Source organism: Clinocottus analis, unplaced genomic scaffold, assembly GCF_023055335.1.
Source record: "Clinocottus analis isolate CAN_PGR_092001 unplaced genomic scaffold, fCliAna1.0.p SCAF_1, whole genome shotgun sequence".
Classification (NCBI taxonomy): domain Eukaryota; kingdom Metazoa; phylum Chordata; class Actinopteri; order Perciformes; family Cottidae; genus Clinocottus; species Clinocottus analis.
This window is the reverse complement of record NW_027175820.1, coordinates 7,947,927-7,970,000: the sequence shown is the minus strand read 5'-3', so window position 1 is coordinate 7,970,000 and position 22,074 is coordinate 7,947,927. Positions and strand designations below refer to the sequence as shown.

The 22,074-nt window shown below is 42.7% G+C and overlaps 1 protein-coding gene across 1 annotated transcript in view; it reads left to right on the top strand.

The window, feature by feature from the left end:
- itfg1 (integrin alpha FG-GAP repeat containing 1) overlaps nucleotides 1-21,039 on the top strand; it is a 118,509-nt gene extending 97,470 nt beyond the window's left edge. The window contains exons 15-18 of the mRNA XM_068578944.1: nucleotides 8,436-8,560; nucleotides 12,881-12,963; nucleotides 13,725-13,842; nucleotides 19,830-21,039. Coding sequence (XP_068435045.1) covers nucleotides 8,436-8,560; nucleotides 12,881-12,963; nucleotides 13,725-13,842; nucleotides 19,830-19,889 — 386 coding nt within the window. The 3' untranslated portion in view covers nucleotides 19,890-21,039. The remainder of the gene's footprint in view (nucleotides 1-8,435; nucleotides 8,561-12,880; nucleotides 12,964-13,724; nucleotides 13,843-19,829) is intronic.
- The last annotated feature ends 1,035 nt before the right edge of the window (nucleotides 21,040-22,074 follow it).

Below are 22,074 nucleotides of genomic sequence, written 5' to 3'. Positions count from 1 at the left end.
CGTCCTCTAAAGGCTGATTTATACTCAGGTTTTTCGCAGACGCAAGACACGCATGGCCGCCCTTGCATGGTCAAATCGGCCATTTTTCGTGCGTCACCCCAAATTTCTGACTGTCCGTCAAAGCAATGCAAGCCCGCAAGGCTGTGATTGGTCCGCTAACCACATCCTTTCTGAGTCTCACATTTCCGGTTTCATAGCATAATAGCACTGTTTTTAAAAGCCATAGCAGAAACACGAACAATGGATCCCGTTGAAGAACGTTTGGCTGAAGAGGTCCGCGAATATGAGCATTTATGTAACCCGTCTTTGACGGAGTATAAGGACACGCAGATGGCGGTGAATTCCTGGAGGGAGATATCGGTGTACGTCAGTGTGCAGGTCGACTCTAAACGGTCGTTGCGCCACCTACTGTTCTAGTGTATGAAAAACATAAGGGAAGTATAAACTCCGTCGATACAACTGCGTGGCCAGCTGCAGTTGTAGTTGTAGTTGCAAGAGTATAATTCGCCCTCATGAAACACACTTTGTTTAAGGCAGAGTCGTTGTATGCAGGCAATCGGCTCAAAGTCGTCACATAAGACCATCGACTGTAGAGTATAAGACACATCGTCAAAACGAAATCAAACCCGCGAGTCAGCAGGCAGTCAATGGCAGTGTAAAACGGACAATAAAAGGTGTTTTAGAGAGAGTTGAGTCACCGCAACCATGAGAGGTCCTGCAGCATGCGGCCACAATTGGGCTACAGAATGGGAGATTAGCCGTGGACGGACACTCACTCTCACTCACCGTTTGTTAGTTTAGTGTGGTGTTCAATACATCCAAAGCTGTTAAGCGTTTGTGTTCAAATGGTTTCATGTAGGAAGTGGTAAATCTTCCTACTGTAGCTTATGATATTTATAGTGTCACTTTTTTATATTTAGTTTGGGCATTTTTCATTATTCCACTGCTCTGCGCTGCTGTGCGTCGACAAGGGATTTTTTTAGTACTGGTATGGCCATTTCTAATTCCTAAAGACAAACGGATTTGTTTACTTGTGGTCTAGATTACTGGCTAATGGCCTTATAGTATCACAACAGCAATCAGCAGTCTGCACAGTTTTTCTGGGAAAGTGTGCCGCACACTTATTTTACAGCTTATCAAAGTACTGAAAGCCACTCTTACATTCGTCTGTTGTAGCGCAGCCAGATAAAACAGGGCTTGCTCATTTCCCTCAAAGGAGCTGATGTCTTTTTCTCTTGTGGAACTATGGTATGTTTTTCTTATATGATACATAAATATGCTCCATCTATTGTCATTGCCACCAACCCTTCATTGCATTAGCTTCTTTTAACCCATCATATTTGGCTGTTACTGCCACCGAGCTTGCCGGCTTGTGTTTATAAAATAAACACAAGCCGGCAAAAGACAGAATTGTCACAAGTCCGGAGTAGTTGGTTGGTGTCTACGGCGCCAAAGATTATAATGCACAGAGGAGAAAGGAAGAGGGGGAGAGGACATTCAACAGAGAACGGCCGAAACAGAAAACAGTGAGCTGAGCGCTCATGAGGAGGAGAATCATAACAGGCCCAGATCAATGTGGAGCTTTTTGCAGACCGTCCAATTAGGCTAATGAGTTCAGGGGATTAGCAACGGCTCGCATTCGCTAGCACGCACGCACGCACGCATGCACGCACGCAGGCACACACACACACACACACACACACACACACACAAAATCACAATCATTGTACATGCACAACCTTTCAAAACAGCACATGTCAACCTGCAGCAACTCATCATCCACAAACATATGTATCACTCCTTGACCTTTCAGACATTTAGGAGATCCTAAACAACTCTGATGCATATTCAAATGGTGCGTGCTGAGCTGTGTTGACCTGTACATTTACTACGAAGCCGTTCAAGTTGCTTCTTCTTTTTTTTTAATAGCAAACAATACCGCTGTGGCCCCAAGCAGTATCGTAATATCCATCTTATTGCGCGTGACGTCCCACATAGTCGGCCGACGATTTACCCTTTTGTTTGAGTTCAACAGTGAGCGTTAAACTCAAACAACGCTCAGTGTTTCAAAACACTTTTTATTGCACGGTATGTGGAAGATGGGAGGATGGCAGATGTGGAGTGGTTGGATGAGAGGAATGAGGTAGGGGGGTTGTAAAAGGAGAAAAGTGAGAAGGTTTAGGGGTGCAAGAGCTCGGAGCAGAGCTGTTGAGGAAAGGGGGAAAGGAACAAAAATGGAGGAGAAGGAATATTGGTGTGGAAGTAAAAAAAATTGAGTGGGGAAGTAACCCTCCACAGAGAATCTGAATTACTATTGATCTGGCTTAGCATGCTTTTTCTCATCCCTGTTTTTCACTCCTTTACCTGCTCATTTTCTTTTCTTTTCCCCAGCCCTTCTCTAACTTTTATCTCTTTTCTCCTTCTACGCTCCCCGTAACCTCTCTCTCTCTCTTTCTCCATAGAATGTCAAGACATTTTTTATTGTTATTGATGATTGTTGATCAACCCATCTCTGACAATCCTCAAGTTTAAATGAAATGCATGCATGTGTCTTAACGTTTGACGTAGCGTGTCACAGACTCTTCGTCTTGGTTGCTGTCTCTAAAAGTTCCACAGAATAGAAGTATTTATATATGCTTCTGACATGCACACTAATAAGGTCATCTCTTGTACAAGCAGTTCATTATGCTCTAAATGCTCTCTGATAAAACTCAGCTACTTTTTTTGTCATTTCTAGGAACTTTTGACTAAATTTGTAAAATGTAGTTTTTGTACCTCGCCCGGCTTGTTTTGCTTGTTTTTTTTCCTTTTAAATTCCCTTTCTATTGTTATGTACTTTAAGTTGTTGCTGCACTGTTATCTCTTATCCAAATATGACGATGCTTAATTTGTAGAGAACCGGCTATATCTTATATCTATTTTATTAGTAGTATTGTCAAACAAGGCTGATGTGGGCTATCGCTCGCTCTCTCTCTTGCTCTCTCTCTTGCTCTCTCTCTCCCTCTCACACACTTTAAGTGTCATTTCGATCATCGTCTGGGCGCAGGTGTCGACATGCTTCTGAGCTGTAGTATTTAAGAGGCAAGGCTGTGTGTTGATAAGGACAGAACGACTATAAAGCCCTCCTGGTCCTTCAGCGTATCACCCCACGGCCATGCAAACTGTTTCTCTCTCTCACACACACACACACACACACACACACACACACTCAATTCTCCTCAGGAATCAGTGTCCAGATCTTGACACTATTGTACAGATACTGAAGGGGTCTCTCTCCAGACGAGGCAAACCTTGTGTGTGTGTGTATTCTATACCTCGCGGCTCCACCCACATTATTATCACAGCGATTTGCTCTTTTATCGCCATCATGGGAGTGAATGGTTTCTATAGTGACAGGCTCCAGGAATTTCTCTGAAAACATTTTATTTCTTTCGGTTCTGAAGCCCTGGGGAGAGGGAGCGTGTGTGCATAATTCTGCATTGAAGGCCAATTACGTTGCTGACCCCCTAACCCCCTCCTTTTTTCTTGCGATCAGGAGGTTAGGATTTGCACGTGGTTGGGTGTTACATATGATTTACATGATTTTCAGGTTTAGATTTCTCATTTATTTTGATATATATTGATTAATTCTCTTTTTCCCCATGCCCATACGCACACTTGCCTCAGTTTCAGACTGATGCAGGATGTCACATTGTCTGCCCAGAGAGGGTAAAACCTCCAGACAGCACAAGGTTTTTCACGAGGATATGTGTCACAAAACCTCAGCAGATGGACACACACACACACACAAACGTGTTGTGGCTCCCTTAGAGGCATCAATGTTCTCTCTCTCGCTCTCGCTCTCTCTCTCTCTCTCTTTCTCTGTAACGTTGCTCATATTCTTTCCGTATTATGCCTGCAAGGAAGTAAAGTTTTTCGGCTTCAGTATCGGAGAGTTTTTTCATCGTCCTCACTATTCGACATTCTGCTGAGAGAAAACCGAGGGACGATAATTAGAGGACAATCCAAATCTGTACTCTGGTAGGCAATGACTAGCACTCACACTTAATAGTGTGCAGGTAAAAGACAAACTTAAACAGGCTCATGTCACACTGTCAATGATGACATGCTATGAAGACCTTCTCTTCTTTGACAAGTGGCTTTTCAAAGATGGAAAGTCACAGTTCAAACCTCAAAAAATGTTGCAGTGCTTCTGCAAATTGCAGTTTCTTGTTGTAACTTAATGGAATCGTTACAATATCTAACAAGCATTTAACTTGTAAGTAGCCACTTTACACATCACCAATGTTGATAATGTGCAGTAGAGGCCAATAACTATATTCAGGCTACATCCAGACCCTGCAGAAACCTTGTCTTTGTATTATTAATGTCTAAAAAAAATAAACTCTAATGATGTATTGTAGAATCTTACATTGTTTTACGCCATGATGCACTGTTACTCAAATAAGAAATCGGCCTCACCTAATTCAACTCTTCTTCTTAGGTCTGCAGGAAGTTGCATTTTCTTATTTTGGTTTCAAACTGTTTTTTATCTTTTGTCACCATAGGCATTAAAACGGTAATTAAAAGTAATCATCTCTATCAAATAGCTGTGTGTGTGTGTGTGTGCGCGCGCGCGCGTGTGTGGGGGGTCCTGAGTGTTTGTGTATAAACTTGTTTGTGTTATCTGCCGGGCTTTGGATCACTAACTCGTCAAATGCGATGCATATCTTTCCCACATAAGTGTGTGTGAGAAGTCTATTAAAATGGAAAAGTGCGCACACCAAGGCCGGCTGCTTGTGCTGCTTTGAATCTGCTTTGTCTTCTAAGAGATGGATTTGAGGTTGTCAGTCATGTGTACCGGGTGGAGTTCCCTGCCAATGCCTCCGCTAGCTCTGCCACTGGGCGATGGGACAAATTCATAAAACACGGCCACAACGATATACACTGCTCAGCATAGCACTCTTTGCCAGCCTTCCCATGTTGTGAAGTGGCTTTGCTCCAGCCGTTGGCCACATTTCCTAGCCAAGCTACTTTCCCTCTCTCACACACACACACACACGCACACACACACACACACACACTCACATAGCACTTGGCAGACGCTAAGCCAGGCTCCCTGCCTGCAACGTAACCCTCCTTGATCCTCCATCAGACACACACACATACACACACACACCCTGGTGAGTGGCCGAGTGCAAGCCATCCCCCTCTTGTCTACAGACAGGGTGCAGCAGTCTGTCAAAAAAACATCAAACCAAGACTGGCTTAAAGGTCCAATCCCCATCCAAAAAAAATCCTGTTCTTTCCGGCCCGATGGACTGGGGTTCAATGTGACGCTCTGAGCGGCAATGGGCTGATTTGAAACCGCTTCGCCTGCTGGATCCGTCTCCAAGTAACACTCGTTTGGTGGATATCATCAACAAGAAATGGCATTCTCATGAAAGCCACTTCATAGCTGATAATAACAAAGAGCAGTAGGTTAAGGGGATTAGGGGTGTTCGTAAGTGACGGGTGCGGCTGCAGAGTTAATCAGCATGAGCAGCACAACTACAATCTTAAAACGTTTATCTGTCTGTTGGAGGTCAGTTTTTGTTTCTGGGGCATTTTATTTTTTTATACCCGTGCTTGTTGCATGTTTAGACTTTTTGACACAGTTTTTTTTTTTGTACTATGTACTATGTCGGTTGTAGTATGAATTTATTTATTGTATGTATTATCTGTCTTAGTTGTGTGTGCTTTTATGGCTGGTGACGAGAGAGGTTTACGCAACATTGTTCTATGTAAAGGCCTTAAAGGCCTTTAATGAAGAACATGGAAGTTGGACTGGAGCAGAGTTTCGACCTCCACAGCTTTCAGTTTTGCAAAGTCTCCTCCGAGGTTCAGTTAGGTTTGACAGCTCCCTGTGTGTGTGTTTGCTCCTTGGTAATGAAATTATTCCGTCAGGCTACGCCGGCCGCTGGTGAGGACTATGACTTTTGTCGTCTCCCGCAGTTTCATAGCAGTGGGGTTTGTGTGTGTTTCCACAGATTATGTTAGAATACACACACATTTTGTTTTTTCATCAGGCTGACCGATTCACCTTGAATTGAGACTTGAGAATCAGCCATTGACAACTTGTTTCCCATATTAGTTAAGCAGGTTAGCATGTTAACATTTGCCAATTAGTTCTAAATTCAATGAACACAGTGGATGCTGATGGAAATTAGATTAGATTAGATATTCTTTTATTAGTCCCGTAGTGGGGACATTTCAGAATTACAGCAGCAATGCCATGTTACTTCATAACTACTGTAAAACCTGCTGGGGGCGTTAGATGAAAAGGCATTACTGTACATCTTCTAGGCACCATGAATGTCTGTACAAATGTCATGTCAATAGTTTGGTTGAAACCAAAAATATAAATGTTTGCACTGCAGGAAAATGGTCTTTTGTGTCAGTCAAAAGTTGTTGAGATATTTTAGAGCGGTAGATGGACTGAACAATTCCTCTGTTCAACTTCCATCTGCCTCCACTTAACTGCTCTGGTACAATGTTGGCACACACACACTCACTCACTCACTCACTCACTCACTCACTCACTCACTCACTCACTCACTCACTCACTCACTTACTCGCTTACTCAGTAAATGTCAGACACCCCAGGATTTATCTGAAATGTCTGTTCGAGTCCAGGGCTTTGTGCTGCCCAGAACAAGTCAATGTCCATGAAACTCTGCCCGGCTCTTCCTGGAAACGGACAATATTTCTGTCCGTCTCCCACTCTCTCTCTTGTGCTATCCGCAATGTGCGATTAAAGCAATTATGCTGCCTCTTTGCAGCATAGCACCCAGCAGCCGAGCACCAAAAAAAGGAATACGCGGGACGATAGCAGCAAGCGAGAGACATTTAGCGAGATGAAGAGAAGGCTGATGAAAAGCTTTGTCGGAAAGGTGGCAAAAAGTCGATGCGTCTATTCAGCTTTCAGAGTAGCCTGTGCGGCATCATAGACAAGCTTTTATTCCACTAGCATACAATACGTACAATACATAGACTAACCACTGCTGGTTTTACCTCAAATGACTCACTTGTGTCCCTATTTCGTGATGATCCCCCAGTAAAAAGGCATGTTTATTTGTGCACAATGAAAGAGAATAACAATAGCTGTGAAACGTTGAGTTACACTGAGCTTCACAGCGCTGACCCTGGTTCAGCCGAGGTGTCCAAAAATTAACTGGATTAACTCTTTTTTTTTCTTCTTTTTTTGTACAAACTGAACTGAGGTCCGCCATAGATTAAGAGAAATGAAGAGAGAAGCAAAGCTGTTGTGCTCTCAGCCTGCAATACGCAGTCCATCCACATTAGTTCTGATCGCTGGCTGCCTCAAGGCTTTCACTCTCTCTTACTTCTTCTCCCCTCTGTCTCTCCTTCCCTCGCTTTGTTTATCAAATAGAGGTTGATTTATGTCAGCTGCACTTGGCAGAGTTGTGGGGTAAGGAAGGAGATATTACAGGATGGAGGAGAGACGTTGGACTGGCCTCAGGTGTCCCCCTCTGATTTGTATCTTTCATGATGCTTGTTCATGTCAGGAGACAAGGTCTCACGCCGTAGCTGATTGTGTTACCTCAAACTGTAATGGTTCCTTTGGGAAAGCAGTGACGATGCACCTTCAGATCACCAAAGCAAACCGGGGGTTACGTTTACATGCACAGCTGGCAAGTTAATCAGTTGTAATGAGCAGCAAAGTCATGACTGAAAAAGTGCACAGCTTATGTGCTGCTTTGTTTACAGAATGTTTAAAGGGGGACGCAAGGAACTAAATATTTATGAGACGTTATAGAAGTTGGACGAAGAAATTACGTCAATTCATTGAAAAAAAAAACATCAACATATGCAAATATGCAAAGCAGATTCCAGGTTTACATTCATACATTGCCCACTTTGTTATACCTTGAAGAAGTACAACATGCTGATGATTAAGCGGCGCTGCTGTGTCGGACGCCAACAAGCTCACAATGATGACGCTAACATGCTGATGTGTGGCACGCTCACGATGTTCGCCATCTGAATTTAGCCGGTTAGAAATGGCACGAATAAAGATGTTGACTGTGGGCTTATTTGAACAGTCATGGGGTAATTAAAGTTCTTACAGTTCATCCTGAGTGGAACATGAGTGTGTTGAAATTTCATTTTCAACAGTCATTGAAACATTTTGACTTTTCAACAAAATAATCTGAAAGTGTTAACCTTTTTGTGGCGCAGGAGGAAAAGTCATTAGTATTCATTCTCTGGACTCCATACATTTCTTTATTAAATGTAATAGCCATCCACTTAAGTTATCAAACTGATGGTTGCACAAAAACAAGAGAAAGGGTATACATAAAAGCAAAGCACTGGGGCAAAAATGTTCTTTTGAGATGAGGCTTTTATCACTATAAAAATGCCTTTTCTCTCTCTCTCTCCCTCCCCTCCCGCAGCCGGTCAGTTGAGCCAGTCGGCTCACTTCTCCCTCCAGCTGCCCTACACTGTGCTCGGCCTCGGAAGGAGCGCCAACTTCCTGGATCATCTGTTCGTCGGCATTCCCCGGCAGTCTGGAGAGACGGTGAGGAACTATACAAGGGTTATGTTACCTGGACACTTCTCACCGCCCCTGAGGGAACAACCGCCGGCTCACAAAACATTTGAGAGGAATGCATGCATAGATGAGTTGTTGAGATCTGCAGCAGATGGAGAAAGTTAATTTACAAAAGAAAACTTTAACCCTGTGAGCGCAGATTGCATCAAATATAGTTGCGTAAAAGTCGTAAAAAAGTATAATGTCACCTGTGTACCCAATGAAGTAATTGCTGAATATAACAGTGTGTGTGGTTAGACATTTATTGTCTCTGCAGTAAAAACGAATGAGACGAGAAAATATCATCGAGATCATGATGTTAAGAACGAGAAAAAACTTTCCAGGAAAAATATTAAATTATTTATATATATATTTATTTTTATATTTATATATATATATATATATATATATATATATATATATATATATATTTATTTATTATTATTATTATTATTATTATTATTTGTTCTCCTCAGCTCAGGCTTTATTTCATGGGCTGGATGTTACACGTGTCCTCTGAGGATTGTGAGACGTGTTTGAAAGGAAGATTTGGAACAGGGATTTCCCCTACGTGTATTTTCTTGTCTTATCAATAGCAATGCTGAACAGGAGCAGCCTTCTCACTCTAATCCTACAAAAGCATTTAATGCACGGTTGAGGTTTGTTTTTAACTTTCTTTTCACATGTGATATTTAAATGATTGCATCTTCGAAATGCAAATGAGGGAAGCACAAGAGTATGGGGGAAAAAAACAGTCCACAAAAAGGTTTTTCTTTCTGTAATTTGTGAAATTGTTGATCAAAATGTGTAGTAGTTTAACACAGAAAACAAGCGGTTAAGACGTACACATTGAAGTTATTCATTCTCTCCAATCTTTATTGGAAGGAGGTTGTTTCCTTGTATATATGGATTCTATCCCCAAGCAAGTCGTTTTCTATTCTAGTTGCGTATTTCTGTTAGTTTGCATTTTGCAGCCCTCAAAAGACTCCAATTTGGGCAAGATAAACATAATGGCATAATGAGGCACTAGAGGCCAGATTGGGCAGTGAAATGACAGTGAGGAACTTTTTGTGGTGGATGTTACTGTGAGGAGCTTGAACAGTCTCAATTTAATAGAGCAAGAAGATTGTCTATTTCAATAGTTATTCTTAATGCTTGTCGTCTGTGCCACCGGGTCCAATTCTGGCAAAATTGGGGGGAAAATCATGTCGGTTCACTGGAAACTCCTCCAGGTCGGACTCCAGTGGGGTCTCGGGGAGCCACAAGCCTAAAATGAACAGGAGCCAGAAGCTTTGCCTTGCTGCTCCTCCGGTCCCCGCTGGGAGCCAACACCAGCACCATGCTGCCGGAGGCCCGAGGCGTATTGCTGGGCCAGTTCGAGGGAAGAGAGGAGCGGGAGAACCGGAATCAGGACTTTGCGGAACGGACTGTCGCGCCCGTGCAGCAGTAAGAGGAGAGGATTTCTAATGGGACTCTGGCACTGGAACACACTACTGCTTTTGTCCACCAGGACCACCAAAATCACAAAGTAAAACGCCTCTTATTAGCTTTAAAGAGGAGAAGAGAGGTTAAATAGATAGTTCATTTAGGGCAGATGAATTCCAAATCTTATGTGGGGTGATAGGTGACCTCTCGGGTTATTGATAAAAGTGCAGCGATCTCCCCTTGAACAGAAGTACCAACACCCCGCCGGCTTTACTTTGTAATTCACTGTTGAGCAATTCTGCAAGCAAAGGATGTACTGTATGAATGACTCTCTGGATGAGGCCAATGTGCGCCTCCTGTCACACTACAAGCCAGAGTTATATTAATATAGTAAATAATAGATTGTGCTCATGTTTTTAAATCTATTCGTCTGCCACATCTCTACACTCCATCAAATGACGGCGCTCTTCAGTTCTGCACTCTCGTTCTCTCCGCATTCATTTCATATCTATTTTCTCACATTGCACTCGTCACACTGAATATTAGGCACGACGATGACCTTTTTTTTTTGTTTCTCCCCCCCGTGTGGTACCAAGATCTTCGTCAAGCAGCTGATTAGAATTGCAGATGGGCCAGTCTGCGACTCAGAAGCTGTAGTGCGCCGAGAACCCTCGTCTCAAACAAGCTGCTTTGTTTTCCGCTTACTCCTTTTCCCTACGCAAAGAAATGTGACCTCTTTTTTCCCCTCCCCCGCCCTTTCCTTCTACAAACTGAATTAATGAATGCCGAAAAAGATGCGGCCCATCATGCCGAGCAGTTTTTTTTCACCCAGAGGAGTGTGGAGTAACTTGAATACCTGTAATGAGGAGCAGAAGCTTTGGAAAGCTGTTTGGGAAAGAGGAGATATCCTGACCTCCCTGCTCAGACGGCAGGTTTGGATCTTTCTGTCTGTCGACTTCCTCTCTCATTTTGGTTTTCTCAGGTCCTTATATGTGTCCTGCTTCTATTATCTCCTTGTCTCCCATGCTGTGCCCTTTACAATTTCCTACTCCGACAATGAGAGTTTCTGCTTGCTGTTTTACAGAGGTTTTGTAAAATCTACTCGGATATCTTCCATCTTCCGTCCAATCATTCCTCTCTTTTATTCCCCCATCTCCCATCTCTCTCTGAGTCGCTCTCCTCCTGTTCACTTATCTGCCACCCAAGGGATTCCCTTTGCTGCTCGAAGTGGTTTACTTCACTAATCAGTCTCCTACTTCTCTCTCTCTCTCTCTCTCTCTCTCTCTCTCTCTCTCTCTCTCTCTCTCTCTCTCTCTCTCTCTCTCTCTCACCCTCCATCTTTGTAGCTGTCTCCCCTGCTCTCTCGATAGTGTGCCAGTTTCCCTGGCTTTGAACCAGAGTGCCTCTCTCTGAAGACTTGGGAACACTTTTCTCTTCCAAACAGCCAGTTCGGAGCCACTCCCAGGCAGCAGCGGCGGAGACTGACTCGTCTCCGGCTCTGCTCCCCCGCCAGTTGCCGCACCGACGGCGGCGCTTTCCAAGAGCTAAGCGACAATGGCTGGCGGCGGATTGTGCTCGTTATGTGCAGAGCGGCGCCGCTGGTGCACGGGTATTCAACATAGCTGCAAGATGTGGCTCCTCTCGACTGATGAGGAAAGGGAGAGCCACAATTAAAGAGCTACGGTATTTCCAGATTCTGCCAAATGCAGGAATGGGAATTCCTCACCGCTACAAGCGTGATTAGAGCTTTTAATTAATTATTACAATGCCCCGCCTTCCCTTGTTTATCCCGCTGCACTCTTCACCCCAATGAGCCTGAGAAGGAGCTACACCAGGACAGTAGGACTAGCAGACAGGGAAAAAGAGAGCCAACAGACAGTTGATGACGCTGGGCTTTTCCTGTTACACGCAGAGTTTAAATACAGTCTGTGTCAGTCCGATGTCAGACATCCTCATTGGTTGTTAGGCCTCAAGGCGGCAAAGTACTAAAAATGTAACTCTGAACTTGTGCAAAGTCAAACTGCTGTCAAACACACTGCTGCAAGCAAATGTTTTTCGGGTCCCTGAAACTTGAGACGTGATGGTGAAGTCCTCGTCCGAACAGCCACTGCACGCCCAGTCCAACACCCGAGTGTCCCCTCACAGTTTCAAGATTTAGACAGATCTAGAGACGGACACTGGGGTCATGGCTTGTGGTTTTGCCGAAGGCCAAACTCTTTTACAGGCTCGCCACTCAACAAAATCGCACATTCACATGCGCACGCAGACATACATTCGCTAGGAAAAAAAACTGTGTTGCTCCCCACAGTCGTCTATTACATGTAGCAGGTTTTCTGTGTATTAAACTCACAGCTTAAAATAACCACTCCACAGCGGCTACGTAAAACCATGGGACCCTATTACTCTGCCCCAGAGGACTTAACATACATATGAGAGTCTGTGTGTCTCTACGGGAATCTGCGTGTCAAAGCTGGACAAACTAATGCACGCGGATCCTAACTGCGGCCCACTGCCTGTTTTTTTAAATGGCCTACAATTTTTAAATAAACTAGAATATGACCTGAGCACCTTTCTAATAAATTGTCCAATATACACAATATTTGAACTGTAGATGTTTTTTACAATTTTTTTTTTTATTTAGGAGCATCTGATACAGGAATACTTTTTGTAAAATACTGTCGAGCGGAAATGTTGAACTTTTTAGTTATTTTGGATTGAAAATACATTTTCTCGCAGTACCAGTGGTTAAAAAAAATTCTCTGCATTCGTTATTGTTTGCACCGTGACCCCCTTTACATTTCCTTCCTCAGGCTGGTATCGTTGAACATAATACGTTACCATGTATGTGCAGACCCAGTTCATCTGTTTCCTGTGTCTTCTCAGGAAATAAGGATAAAGGAGTGGACGGCCGTCATTCCCAACTCTCAGCTTATCGTCATCCCCTTCCCACACAACCAGCCCCGCAGGTACGCAAACACTTGCACTTGCAGATCCAGCGCGGCAAAGACGGGTCACACTGCAAATCCTCTTTTGCTTGTTCACAGTGTAATTTGCTGGAAGCCCCGTTGGCGCTTGTTGCTAAGGATACCATTCGGCGTTTTAAGCGCCTCATCTTGAAGGCACTACGACATATTGAAGTTAATGTTACGCGACATGGATACTGTCTTTGTGGTGCTGTCTTTACAAAATAATCTGTTTACACACACACACCTCGCAGCAGGTGTTCTCCTGTTTTTATAATGTTGTTCACATGTAGCTCAAACCCCGGGAGGAGCTCCAGATGGCTATTCAACACACACACACACACACACACACACACACACACGTGAGCACCCTCCCCCATATAACCACACAACACTGTGTACTCGCCAGCATAGACGCTCACCAACAAACGCACCGCAAGCGATGTTCAACTCAAAAAAGTCTGCATTCTTCTCTGCCGCAGTCTTAGGCTTACAGATTGTAAGACAATTAATTTGATATATCAAAGCAGTCGGATTTGCTGGAAATACTTAAACGTTTTTGGAAACCTAAAAGAGAGCAGCAGCGCTTCATTCTGTTCAGCTGCGACAAAGTGAACGAGATGTTCATTTATTTATTTTAGCATAATGAGGACACAATCTTTACTAATGTGTGCCATTTGGTAATTACATTGTTTTTTTCTGCCAGATAAAATGGCATATGGCAAGTGTTTTGTCTCCCCCTCTCTCTCCTATTCTCTCTCAAGTTGGAGCGCTAAGTTGTACCTGACTCCTAGCAACAGCGTGCTACTGACGGCCATCGCGCTGATCGGAGTGTGCGTCTTCATCCTCGTCATTATTGGCATCCTCCACTGGCAAGAGAAGGTCAGGACACACACACACGCTCACATTCAATGGTGTGATTAACGTCTGCCTTCCTGGTGATGTAATGTTTTACATGTGAGAGAGTTGGTCAACCAACAGCAGATGGGTCTCGCTGTCCCTGCCCTGTAGTCCTCTACCCTCCCACAGAGACAAACACTTTTTCCTCCATCCATCGTTGTCTCTCTCCCTTTGCTTCAACCTGGGAGGATGTTCAGCTATAATTGCCTTCTTCTGTCCTTTCAGCATGGAAGATCTGCTGTTCATTATTGCCGTAAATACGCCCTCCAGGGGTGCACTGCATGCCTTCATGAGCGTTCTGTACTTCCTGCTGGTCCGGTTGTTGTTTCAGACACACACAGAGACGCACACACACAAACTCACAAGTATTGTTTTACAATAATTCTTGCAAATGTATTTTTCCCCCTTTTTCCGTCTCCACACTGTTACTGTTGTCTGCTGGGCTGAGCGGTGCAGTACGTTGCTGGCATCTTCTCTAAGCCATCTGCCGCACGAGTGTGTGTGAGCGTTTTAGGTGTGCCTATGTGTTTATGTGTGTCTTTCATGCAGGATGGTGTGTGTGCATGGTCACCCACACTCACAGACACGCTCTAATTGCCCTCTTTGTTTGGGATGCGTGAGCATCAGCTTCATCTGAATCAAAGCTGCATTTAAAAATACAGTATATTTATTTATTTATTTCTTAAACACAGCTGGTGCCTGAACGGAGCATCTACACACACACACACACACACACACACACACACACACACACACACACACACACACATCGAGCAGGCTCAGGTGACTGGGACTAAGTGTGTGTGTGTGTGTGTGTGTGTGTGTGTGTGTGTGTGTGTGTGTGTGTGTGTGTGTGTGTGTGTAGGTGTGTGTGTGTCTTCCTCTTACTCTCATGAGAAAGTGTGAGTGAGAAGAAGAAAAAAATGCTAATTTGAAGAAAATAACTTCTCTCACAGCAGCTGGCAGTGTACTTCACATGAAATCAAATCTGGCATGTTCACACAAGCAGAATGATGGGTTTGAAGCCGCAAAGAAGCAATGTATTTGGCTCTGATCGCTGTAATGTGCTTTTGCTGACCAGTCAAAGTCATAAAAAATGTCTCGTTCCCTTCCTTCCCGATACGGATAGCAGGAGCCGGTTCTGGGAGTGTTTTCTTTTAGTTTTATCCACTACGTTAAAAATAGAAACCCAGGAGGCTTTTGGATACTTTATTGTTGCTATTGGTTTATCTTAAGGCCATTCATTATTTGAACTTATTTGTGTACAATACTCAGGAGCCCCCGTTTCCGTTGCTGCACTGGAACAGAATCTGGTCGGAAACATTACGTTAGAGCTGAGGCTAATTCAGAATGTTTTCATTTCAGATGGGGAAAACATGTTACAGTTGCTGAATATACATTTAACACTGACTTCAAACTGTGGAATGGATTATCCGTTTTCTACCAAACATAATCTCAAGCATCTGTTCCCGTTAGCCGTTCACACAACAGAATTTGATGCGGCGTTCAGATGTTTCACACTTAAATGCTCCTTAGAATTCATAATTGACTTCTCTTTTCACGTTTGTAGTCGCACAGGCTTCTGGCTTTTTATAAAAGAATCTCAATTCTTGAACACAATTCCTCATCTTTTCGTCTCATGCCCGTCCAAGTCGTGGAAGTTTGCCAACTTGAACGCTCGTCGTCTCTCGTTGCCAGTGCAGAAGAATAAATTAGACTTTTTCTTCACATATATATCTTAAGTTTGTTATACTCCTGCCCAACACTATAACAACGATATATAAAATACATTACAACTAATCATATATACCTGTAGAACATACAATACAAAGCCGCCACATGGATGAATGATGATGGGTTTGGTATGGGGTCATGTGGTGTCAGGTCAATCATATAAACCAGTTGAGAGGCAAAGGGTGTGCCTATGGATATGGGTGACATCATATTTAATCCAAAAGAAATATATCAGCTGGTACAAGGGACGTCTTTACCCAAAATGTGTCAACGAGGCACAGCATAATAACAAAGTGCAATGTGTACTCATTGGAAGTGAATAAAAGGCATTAAGGCTTAGATAAAAGAAGAGAACCAGCAATGAAATGCATTAAAAGCACATAAATAAGAGAGAGGTGACAGCTTTTCTTTAATGCCTATAAAAAACAACGATGATAAGTTCTTTAAATCATTCCTCCCGAGTTCTGTAATTCCTTTTGCATATTTTACCACGCGGGCACCTCATCACAAAGCTCTTCTTACTGGTACAGACTTGTGATATGCCGGCTTTGCATTTGATTAATCACCAAAAGACACACATCTGGACCGACAGGCTAAAATGGCGAAACCTTCTGCACCATCCAGTGTCGCCAACGTCCTCCCCCGATATCTCATCTCTTCCCCCACCTCCTTTACGGCGGGGTGTCTGGTAAGGTCAGGGTGAACCCGCTGATTGACATTTGGCATTTCTTTGCGTTTGTGCCGCCGGCGCCTCTGGTATATGCTCTCCTAATAACAAAGTCAGGTGGAGGGCAAAGGCACCGGGGCAAAGACCTGCCGACCTGCCCAACAAACTCATGGTGCATTACTACATATCCCCAGACCTTTGGTTACAGATCATATCAGCTGGGGTAGTATTAAGAGATAGGAGTTGGAAAAGATGGGATTATTTAAAACCGTGCGATAGAGCAGATTTGTATCAGTCTCCGCACCTAAGATTCATCGTCTTCATGCAGGACATGTCGGCCAGACTTAATTAGTTGACATTAGAGCCCAGAGAGACTCCACACGCCGTACCTCACAGTAGCTTTCCACCTGCTTTCAGACACACCGCACCGTCATTAAAACCTTGAGATGGACACAAATCAATGCTGTGCTGCTTCATGATGAGTCCGGCTTTGGGGTGACAATTTGCTGTAGTATCCCCTTGATAGTCAATTAGACCAAGCTTCAGCAGCATCACAGCCCAGTGGCGCCGTTATCCAAAGGAAAGAACATCACATCAATCCATCTGCTCCTTAGAAATAAGTTACTCTAAACAAGAAAGGGAGAGGGGGGGTGAGGCACAACATCAATCAATATCAGTCACTGGAAGATAGATGAAGGCTTTATTACAAATCAAAACTGACGAGATAAATAGAAAATGCAGCAAAATATGTTGCTGTCCAGTTTTTAGTTGCAGCAAATTAGTCAACATCAGGGAAGGATCAGCTGTCCTTCAAAGGTCAAAAAGTCCTTTTCTAATGTGCTCATATTGGGTTTAGAAATTTCTCAACAAAAGCTCGAGCTGCTCGACTGCAACAGTAAATGCTCAGGGAATGAATACAAAAAAAAAGGATCGTTCCATTCAGACCCTTTGATTCTCTCAGAATGCCGTCCTCTGTTCTTCACTGACGTCAAGTCAAAGATGTGAACGCATTATTGATGACACTGTCACCAGTCCAGATGATGTTGGATCTTTATTGTTCTTTGAAGCTCAACTACTGTCAAAAAGGCCAAACAGTGCGATGGCGTGCTCCATTGCTTTAGTCCGGGGCCCAGCAGAACTCATTACAGAGGATTGTGGCGTGAGCCGTGTTAAATCTATTTTTAAAGTGAATGCTGCAGTTAAGTACAGTTGTGAGGCATTTACACCACCCCACCTACAGATGGGTTCGTACTTGTTCAAGTCTGTATTGAAACAATCTTCACATGCCCTCGTGGAGAAAGAGCCCCACTGGCTGTGGAAAATCATCTATTTAATTACAATACAAGAGACGGAGGACAAAATACTCTTTCTGTGGGAATAATGCTAAGCTCTGCAAAAGCAAATACCAGTCTTTAGCAGTCTCGAGTTAGAGAAATCAAGTCCAAAAGTCCTTCTTTGTGTTACTGGCCTTTTGCCATGAATCAGCGAGGAGCCGTTGGGACTCATGCAGGAAGCAGCCCGAAGACAAATTTTGTTTGTATCCATGACTTTTGTCAGTACCCATTTCTGGGATTCACCACTGTTGTCCTATTTTTACTTTTCTCTTAGAAGAGAGAAAGTGTTGCGAGTGATCGAGCGCACTCTTTGGAAGAAGAAAGAGATTGTTCACACCTGCTTTAATATTGTGTTTCTGGGGCGTTGCCCATGCTCATAACAGACAATCCATTTAGCACACCTGAATTTGCTAGATCAGATGTGAATGGGAGCACATTTGGTGAATCTGGAGTTGACTTCTTTTACGTATTTTTTTTAATAAAAAGAAAATTTAAGAGACATGGGGCCCAATTGTCGTGATAAAAAAGGGACATTTGCACTAAAAAAAGCTTGTTACTTTTGGAGGTAAAACTTGCTTGGTTTGATGAACCCAGACTGCAGAAGCCTCATATTCGCTTCTGGTTACATTTTTTCGAGTGCATTTCTACACCGAACGAGGACTGTGACATTTGTAATCTATTACTTACACATGAGTTGAGACACAGCCTTTGTGGAGAAGATGAATAATTACAAAAGCTATTTCAATGTGTGGGATTCTGTGTATTGTGTTGAAACACACTGTCCACAATTGTCCTTTAAAGTGCTGCTAACAGTATAGTATACAATAATGTAAAACATGAATTAATATAATAATACAAAAACAATTAAATCACATAAAAGTGTTTTTACTTTTCATACTTTTGGGAATACTTAATTCAATATAGGACTTTTACTTCTATTGGAATATTCTTACTTTAAATACAGCACTGTCCACTATAAACAAACAGCAGAGTTTCACCGCAGCTGCCATCTATGCAGGTTTCTACTCTGTACACTGCATTTATTTTCCTGTGTTTGTTCTTGTACAACTAGTTTTGTTTCAGTGAGGACGACTGTTGCATATAAACACACGTGTACTATCCCTTTATAAACCTTTATCCAGAGAGGCCTTTTCCCTGTTTAAGAAGGTGTGTGTTTGTCATAGTCTTTTTAGCTAGTTTATTATATAGTCTATGTTTTCAGCAATCCCTCCGAGACTCTATATGACGTGGATGTACCGAAATTATGATAATTCAGATAACTTTATTTCCTAGCTGTGCCACTGTAATTGAGCATTAAAGGTTTAATTTCCCACCAGAAGTCTAATTGAACTCTCATATGTAACAATTAGACCAAAGACTTCATCATACTTTATTTCATTTACAAAAGGCTTTTTTTTCTCTTCCTTTTCAACAAATTAATTAGCTGTTGTGACAAGCAAAAGGGACTTGACGCTCCACTAATCTACTAGTGGGCCCAATAAAGGAAGCTCTGCGGCCATGTTTGATGAGTGAACATATGACAGTGTGGCTCGGCCTATCACAACGGACTTTAGCGCTGTTCACTTTAGTCCTGATTGTTAGAAGAGGCTGCTGTTCCAGCCCAAAGCGATCGCTGAACAGGAGACTGCAGCTTGAGGTTTTGGAATAATAATGTTGTGTCACACACACACACACACACACACACACACACACACACACACACACACACACACACACACACATATACATGGATGGACACACCACTGTTCATTTTAGCGCCTAGTTTTGATTTGATTTTAGCCCTGCTATGTCAAAGGAGTTTTAGTTTTAGTCACACTTTAGTCATTTGACTTCATTCGTTTAGTTTCACTTTTTGTCAGTAAAATGTCGGTCTCCTTTTTGTTACGCTTTTTTAATGTTTTTCTGTCAAGGTTTTACAAAATGTTGGAGATGAATGCAAAACTGGCCCATAAGTGACGAGGGAGGGGTTTAGACAGTTGAGAGCCGAGTTGTATCCTGCACTCGAAAAGCAACACGGGAGCTAAGCCAACGAAGAGAAACGATAACTTTACCACTTGTTGATTCTTTTGTGTGATTACCTTGGAGGAGCCTGCTTATTAAATGGGCAACAAGTGAAGCAGCTATATAAAGAAGAGAATGTTTTTGAATGAAATTAGACCACAAATCCTTCACTGTGTGTGTGTGTGTGTGTGCGTGTGCGTGTGCGTGTGCAGAAAGCAGACGACCGGGAGAAGAGGCAGGAAGCCCACCGTTTCCATTTCGATGCCATGTGAAGGAGGAGAACTGCATCCTGGGAGAACATCCTCCCTGCCTCCGCCTCGCCCTCCTTCCCTCGTCACACAGATTTTTCACTCTGCCCCGTTTCAAGGGCCAATAAACGTATCCTTGTTTGCCCCAAAACGTTTCTTTTTGATATTTCTCAGTCCTTCAGTTAGACGTGAAATATTTATGTTCCATTTTATTTATTCATTCCGGTGTTAGATGTACAGGAGCTCCAACAAGGCCATGGAGACACGAGCAAATCCTAATGGAGACAAAGCAGGGATTGCTTTGGACCGGCTGTAGTCAGCAGCATGACGATCAGTGACGCTATTAGAGGATCATTTCGAGTAAAAAATGACACTGATTTCCGTTGAAACGTCCGAAAAATTGAGTTAAATATTATAAGCTGTTTGTTTATTCACTGGAAGGGAAACACCTTTGGCTCAGTGTTTACAATGTGTAACGTTACTTGAAATCTCGGTGTGTTTGTGTTACTGTCCATTGTCTTTGGTCCAGTTGATTAATTTCTGCCTTTTTTAATTTTATTAAGATATAGAAAATACATTCTTCCAATTTTATGACCTGTGAAATTACACTTAACTGTATTCTGTGATATTTATCGCCCCTTACAACTGCAGCAGCAGCAACTGGTTGCAAAGTGAACACAATACGGACACACACACAGCGTCATGATACCAATCTCACCAAAAGCTAAAATCAAGCATTGCCTTCAGGTCTGCTGAGTGTAAATTCGTCCTTTTTCTCAGTTGATCGTATCACAGTGCATCGTGGGAGTGCCAAAAAATAAATAAAGAGTTTCTGTGTCATATCCTGCAAAATGTCTAATGCTACTGCATCGAGGCTCCGCAAATAGTCTCAAAACCCGTTTTCATTTTGAACTGCTGAAGGTGTTTTTCTCCAGCTTGTGTCGAGACGTGGTTTTAATTTCTGTTGTCATTTTTTAATCCGGCGAAGTGCTAAGGTACAGATATCTATATCACGAAAATGACCCCATGCCTTCCCAAGCCGTTTGCACTTTTAAACTAATAATTAATTACGGGTGTGTGTAATTTATTTCATTTTGCCGGTTTGTTTTATGAATGAATGTTCAAGCTACTAAATTTGCTTACTTAACGAGGATGATAATAAAGGTTTCTTCTGCTTAAATTACTCTGTGTTGCTTACTTTGTGTATTATTAGACCTGTTATATTTTTTAAATGTGTGAAATAATAAGATACTGTCACAAACACATAATTCACTGATTCTAAAAATTCTTCCCCTGAAACTCCTTTCTGGGAATACCTCTTTTATATTTTGTTGCTGGGAAGCTCAAAGGACATTTACAGTGAAAATAGTTATTGTTATATGCTCTCATTATCTAAATGTGTAGTAGTAAGTTAAAGCAGCAGTGAATTCAAGCTGCCTTTCATTTTCCAAAGGGCCCCTTGAGTACCCCTCTGGGCCCGCACCCCTCTTCAGGAGCCGCTCTGCTCAATAATGCATGCGGAGAGTAAACCTTCACAGCATGGCAGATGAGTTTGGAAGCCTTTAAGATGATCACAACTGATGCAAAGCTCATACGGATGGAGGGTGGGGGTGTCAATACAGAGTATTGACTGTCAATACATTCCAGTGTGTGTGTTTGCTGGGAGGGAGATGCTACAGTCTGTTAAACTGGACAGAGATTTTGAATTTAACCGGAAACGAGGCAATTGAGCTTAAAAAATAAAAGCATAGAATACATGAAAACAGTTTTCCACTGTCCTAACAGAAGCTTCAGAACAAATAGTTATTTATTGAACATTTATGTTTAATTATATTTCAAGCAGCGTTTAGGGATCCTGCTGCTCACTATACAAGTTTCTATATAAATTGAGAGATAAAAGCAGTGTTTACATTTGACATCTTTGGTTTAATGGATAGATGCTGGATTATATTGCGGCTGCCGCCGGTCAACTTCTTACAGTGAGAGAAACTTTACGTTTTGCTATTGGACACGACAGCAGAATCAATAACTATATTGTTCTCAATGTGAGGACTTGATTCAACACAAAACTGGGCTACAAACAGTGTGTGCACTTCATAGACAATATACAACACATACGTTGTCTATGAAGTGCACACACTTGTACTGTATTTTATTTAAATAAAAGACTAATTATTCAGAGATTTCTCCTCATGCATTGTGCACCAGT